At 45.2% G+C, this 6,154-nt stretch overlaps 1 protein-coding gene across 2 annotated transcripts; it reads left to right on the forward strand.

Annotated features, from left to right (window-relative positions):
• Positions 1–202: 202 nt before the first annotated feature.
• SVBP (small vasohibin binding protein) lies at positions 203–6,154 on the forward strand. 2 transcript variants are annotated; one of them, XM_082834210.1, is made up of 3 exons: positions 203–226; positions 893–1,067; positions 5,737–6,154. In XM_082834210.1, exons 2-3 carry the CDS (start codon positions 954–956, stop codon positions 5,821–5,823), a joined length of 201 nt encoding a protein of 66 aa, XP_082690336.1. In that variant the 5' UTR covers positions 203–226; positions 893–953; the 3' UTR covers positions 5,824–6,154. The 2 variants fall into 2 exon arrangements, with proteins under 2 accessions (XP_082690336.1, XP_082690335.1); XM_082834209.1 differs by lacking the exon at positions 203–226 and adding an exon at positions 414–599.

Genomic DNA, 6,154 nt, shown 5'->3' on the forward strand with positions numbered 1-6,154 from the left:
AGAAAGTATTCCCGGGAAAAGCTTTTGTTACTGGTACCCGCCCGACCCTGCCCCAGCTCCAGCTCCAGCTCCAGCTCCAGCACCAGCACCGACGCGGCGCGTCCAGACACGCTCTCCGCGCACGCGCGGCCCTTCCTGTGGGCGGGGCCTCGACGCTCCTGCCCGCCCTCCACCTCCCAGCCCCGCCCAGTCCGAGGCGCGGCAGGCTCGTACTGCAGGCTGGGAGGTAGGGGAAGGCGGGGGTTCCCCCTTGGGCCCTTGTCCGAGTCCCGAGACCCGGGAGGGAAGGCCCCGACTCCCAAGCGCCGCCCGCCTCTAGCCGCCGTTTTGGACCGGGAGTGGGCGGCGGCGGGAGGGTAGCTCTCCTGGGGCCGGGCTTGGGCCCGGGCGGGGCGGTGGCGGAGGGCGGGCCCCTCGGGCCGAGCGGGCCGTAACCCTCTGGGAGGGCAGAGGTGGGAAAGCCCTGGTCCGGAGGCTGGAGGCCGCGCGAGTCTTGGGCTCCCCGCCCACCCGCTTCGAGACTTCGGCCGGTCGGTCCCTCTGGGTCGCGGTGTCCTCGTAATTATGGCAGTCCCACGCTGGATGCAGCGCGCTACAGTGTAGGAAACCGTTCACAGGGCTCTTCGCATTTGGTGCTCACACGGCAGCTCGTGGGAGGGGGCCAGGGGATGGACTGTTGTCCCATTGTGCAGACGGGGAAAACTAAAGCTCAGAGTGGGGAGGAGATTTGCCTAGAGACACCCAGCGAGGTGGTGGCAGTGGGACTCAGGTCTTACTCCTCCAATGCAGCGCCCTTTTCCCCGGGCCCGTCTGCCTCCCCTGCCAAAGGAAGGGGCTGAGGTAGGGCATTAGTGAATGGAAGTTCGTTCGTTCATTCTTTTTTTGTTTTTAGATCCGCCTTCTTCTGTACCATCCAGGTCGGAGCTGACTAAGAAGTATACAGAAGCCAAGTCATGGATCCACCTGCACGTAAAGAAAAAACCAAAGTTAAAGAGGCTGTCAGCAGAGTTGAGAAGGCCAAGCAGAAATCAGCCCAGCAGGAGCTGAAGCAAAGACAGAGAGCAGAGGTGAGAGTAAGGAGGGCCTGTATACCTGTAGTCTGCTGGAGATGATGCCGGTATAGAGAGACAGAGCTGTGACGGGGAGCCCTACCTGCCTCCAGCCAATCCAGCCAAAACAGGTGTTATCCCAGGTTTCCAGAGGAGATCACCGAGGTTCCAGAGTCACATGCCAAGTGTCAGAACCCCGACCGGTACCAGATAGCCTCCAGATGACTCCTGGCGCAGAGCTTTTGTGGTAGGACCTGAGGGAAGGAAGAAAGGAAAAAGAGAAGGGACATGTAAGGGAGGGGTCCCGTAAGGGAGTGAGAGAGAGCAAGTGTCACACACCCTAGTACAGATGCCCTGGGTTTGGCCTGGAGAGTAGCTCCTCCTGATTGTGAAGTAGAGGCCCAAGCTCTACACCCAACACCATGTTCCTTTGTTCAGTCTGCACTTAAAAATCAACCTGAGTGTTTACATGAATATTTTAGTTTAGCATTTAATATCAGGAAAAAGCTTCCCGCAGTCTTCCCTCTTTCTATTTCTTTTGCTTGTTTCTTTTCTTTTTTTTTTTAGAAATTTAAAAATACAGAAAAGCAGAATATTATAACAAACACCTGGGTACTCAGTACCCCAGATTGACAGTGTTTAACATTTTGTCATATTTGCCTGGAGTCTTTTAAATAAGATAAGTAAAAATTACATAAAAATTTGAAGTCCCCTTTCTCCATTTCCTTTTCCCCTCCCTGTGGGCAACCACTATTTTTTTTTATACTTTTACACTCAAATATTAGTAGATATTTTTAACAATATAAAATGTTCTTTTGTGTTTTAAAATCTTACATTAAACTAATTCTACGTGTTTTATTTTGCATTTTGTTTATGTTTTTTAGAACTATTCATGTTAATGTAAGTAAGAATCTAGTTTATTCCTCATCACTGCTAATAGTAGTCTAGTTTATGAATCCACTTTAGTATATTTACCCCATCTTCTGGTAACGGATGTTTAAATAATTTATAGGGGTTTTTTTTTTTGCTGTTACAACCAATGGTGTAGTGAAAAACTTTTAGATGTCTCCTTGGGCACCTGTGCTGGAATTCCTGAAGGGCATATATAACTAGAAGTAGAATTATTGGGTACATTTTCAAGTTTACTAGACGTTGCCAAATTGTTTTCAGAGAGATGTACAAGTTTGCACCTGCATTAGCAGTGTAAGAGAGTTCTCATTCTTCACTTCTTTTCCAGTGCTTAATAGTGTCAGACTTTAAATTTTTGTTAATCTGATCCATTCACTCACAATATTGAACTGCTACTACATGCCAGGCACTGTTGTAGGAACAGAGGAGTCCCTGCCTTTGTGGAGCGTGCATTCAGCGGGGGAGGCCGACATAAACATAATAAGTAAACTTAATAGTGTGTTTGAAATTAATCCATAAACTGAAATCTGCCTTTGGATTGAGGCAGACTGTCTGAGAGCTGTGGACCTGGGTTCTAACAGATTGTGCCCCTCTTTCCTTCACCTCCCCATCTTCACCTGGACACAGGCCCCCAGACGATTTTACTGCTCAGCACTTTGGTGAAAGTTGGAGGGCCGCTGTAAGAAACAGCCCTAGGAAACAGTCCTTTGTGCACACTGCAGCGATAATGTTGTTGAGGACATTGTTCATGTGTTTCCTGACACCCTGCCGGTGAGGTTCCACAGGTTACACTTACTTGTCTGACTTCAAACCCCAACTCCTCCATAAATTCCAGTTCTTCCCAGGCCACCTTGGACAAGATACTTAACCTCTCGGAACCTCAGCTCGTCAGTTCCTTTTTGGTAAAATGAGGATGACAACATCAATTACACAAGATTGCTGTAAGGAATAGAAATGTATGTAAAGCACATAGGACAGTGCCTGGCCCAGAGAAAGCGCTCAGAAACAGCAGCGACTGGTTGTTATCAGGAGTCACTGTTTTCATTGTGCGGACTTGAAGGTGAATTGTGCTGATTTGCCAAGATGTCATACCGGACTTGCACTGTCGTTGCAGCTGGCCCTTGTTGAGCTCCTCAGATGTGCCAGGCACGTGCATCACCACATGTAATCCTCACACCAGGGTACATTATTGTTGCTCCCACTCTGACCTTTGTAAATCCTTCCTGGAATAAGGAAGGGGGATACCACATACATGACCTTGTGAGGTAGAAAGTATTATCCTCACTTCAAGTGAAGCGTTGGGACCAGAATTCCTAGGTCGTAAGGGATAGAGGGGCAGGACTGCCATCTAAACAGGTCTCTGGACTTTCTCCCCTGCTTCCTGCTTTGCCCCACAGTTGCCTTGCTGTTTTGTCTGTGTTGCCTGGAATGCAGTTTCCTAAGATAGGAATGTGACAAGAGCCCTTGTGGGGAGGCGGAGACACAGTTTCCCTTCAGTTCTGTATAGATGCCACATTCCAGAAAGTGAGATGAGAAGGAGAGATGAGAGGGGTGAATGGGAACAGAGGCCCATTTGGCAGCTGAAGCAGCATCTGGCACTGTTGGTGATCCTGTCCTTGAAAGTCTCATTCCTTGGCTTGGACCCTTGACCCATTTTGAGTCTCTTCTTTCTCTGCTTAATGAATTACTTAATATATTCTTAATACATAATACTTAATATTTATAATACTTAATATATTAAATATATTCGTACTTAATATATTCTTAATTATATAATACATATAAATAATATATATAAAATGTGTTTGTGCACTTAAAGAAGATGAATAAAACAAACACCCAACTACAGAAATAGAACATGACCAGTAACTTAGAAGCCCTTCAGGCCTCACTCTGGTCATGTCCCCCGCCTTCCCACTAGCAGTACCCTCCGTCCTTAATTTCATGTTAATCACTCCCTTGCTGTTCTGTATTAATTTACTATTTCTGTGCGTACCCCTAAATAATATTTTATAGCATAACACTATACTGTCTAGTTTTGCATGTTTCTGAACTTTATATATGTTACCGTATTCCGTGACTGGTTCTCTTCACTCAGCATCTTTTTTTTTTTTTTTTAAACCATGTAGATTTATTTATTTATTTGTTTGTTTTATGGTAAAACATACATAAAACTTGACCATTTTAACTATCAGTATTATGCTTTTTGAGAATCATTTGTGTTGTTGTTTGAGACTATTTTCATCACTGTGTGGAATTCCGTTTTACTTAAAGATTATAGTTTTTTTTTTTTTAATGTATTTTTGGCTGCGTTGGGTCTTCGTTGCTGTGCGTGGGCTTTCTCTAGTTGTGGCGAGTGGGGGCTGCTCTTCGTTGCTGTGCGCAGGCTTCTCACTGCAGTGGCTTCTCTTGTTGCGGAGCACAGGCTCTAGGTTCGCGGGCTTCAGTAGTTGTGGCACATGGGCTCAGTAGTTGTGGCTCGTGGGCTCTAGAGCACAGGCTCCGTAGTTGTGGTGCACTGGCTTAGTTGCTCCACGGAATGTGGGATCTTCCCTGACCAGGGCTCGAACCCATGTCCCCTGCATTGGCAGGTGGATTCTTAACCACTACGCCACCAGGGAAGTCCCAAGATTATAGAATCTTATCAAAATTTTTTAAAATTGGGGAAAAAAAAGATTGTAGGATTATTCAAGCTTTCTATTTAGTCAGTTTTGATCATTTAAGTTTTCAAACTTATTGACACAGAGTTCATAAGTTTTGTTTTAATCTCCATTGTGTCAGTAATTATGGCTTCTTTTAAATTCTAATAATGTTTGTTTGTGCCTTCTCCCTTCTTATCTCGACCTGTCTTGTCAGAGGTTTGCAGGGTTTTCTTTAGTATTTTCAAAGAACCATCTTGCAGTTTCGGTGATCCTCTCTATTGTACATTCGGTTGCTTTTTCATTCATTTCTGCTCTTATTTTGTATTTTCTATTTGTCTCACTTCTCAGGTTTTTTTCCCTTCTTTTTGATTACTCAAGTTTTATCCCCTACACACACACGGTCCTTCTTTTTTTTCTTCTATACAAATGTGGAAGCTTTATGTTGTTTCTCTTCCCTTGGTGGATTAATTGATTACTGCAAGGTGAGCAATAAGGTAGACACCCTGCCTTTCACCTTAGAATGTCTCTCACAGTTTTCTTTCCACCCCACTGCCTGCCCTGGGTCATGTTCCTACTATCTCCTCCCGGACTATTGTAATAGGTGTCTCCTAATGCCTATAATCTCTCCTCCCCAACTCCATCTCTCACATGGTCTCCAGTTTTCTTTCTCAAAGCACAGATATAATCAGTTTGCTTCCCTGCGCACTTCTCTCTCCAGAGTCAGCCTGATAAAGTCCAGATTCCTTGGCATGGCATTTAAGGCCCTAACATACTTCTCTTGCGGACTCCAGCTCCCCAAACCCCATTCCATGATATCTTCCATATTAGCATACTTGAAGTTTCCAGAACTAATGCTGTACTTTTGCATTATATTTATTTAATCATAATAGCCACTCCCCCATCACCTATGTCCTTTCCCCAGTCTCTACCTGTTCAAATCCTACTGATCCGTTAAAGGCCTGATCAGTCACCTGCCTCACTGCTTCTTATCTGATTCCCCAGTGGAGTTACTGTCTACCTCTCCTGCCCCTGCATTACCAATGCAGTTCTGGCATTTTCAAATGACACAGCCTCTTGTGTCTGAAGATACACTAAGCATTTGCCTCCATTGCTAACATGTCTTTTCTCCCGTTCAGATCTATGCCCTCAACAGAGTCATGACAGAACTGGAACAGCAGCAGTTTGATGAGTTCTGTAAACAGATGCAGCCTCCTGGAGAGTGAGCCACCCCTGCATTCACACTCGATGGGACCCTGGAGGCTTTGTTTGTGTTTTGTTTGTGTGTTACCAGTCTGAAGCTGAGATGGCCCATTTGGAGCCTTACACAACTGGACAAGAAGACATTTGTGTTATTCCTGAAACGGTAAATCGGAACTTCCTATATCTAACTTACTTCACTAGTTCCTCCGATCTGAATTGGCCCATTGCTTGCTGAAGAGACTTGTTCTGTTCTTCCAAGACAATAGATTTTTTTTTTTAACTTTTTCTATTTTTGGAAAATAAATCAGTGTTTCTTGTGAAACTGTAAATCTCCAAAACTACAAATAAAATACT

The sequence above is a fragment of the Leucopleurus acutus genome (genome assembly GCF_964270905.1).
Source record: "Leucopleurus acutus genome assembly, chromosome: 2".
Lineage (NCBI taxonomy): Eukaryota > Metazoa > Chordata > Mammalia > Artiodactyla > Delphinidae > Leucopleurus > Leucopleurus acutus.

What these genes read in the sequence shown, in the direction of transcription:
- SVBP (XM_082834210.1), top strand. Translation starts at nt 954, where the DNA reads ATGGATCCACCTGCACGTAAAGAAAAAACCAAAGTTAAAGAGGCTGTC. An exon ending in AGCAAAGACAGAGAGCAGAG is followed by an intron (nt 1,068 to 5,736) that starts GTGAGAGTAAGG and finishes TCTCCCGTTCAG; the next exon opens with ATCTATGCCCTCAACAGAGT.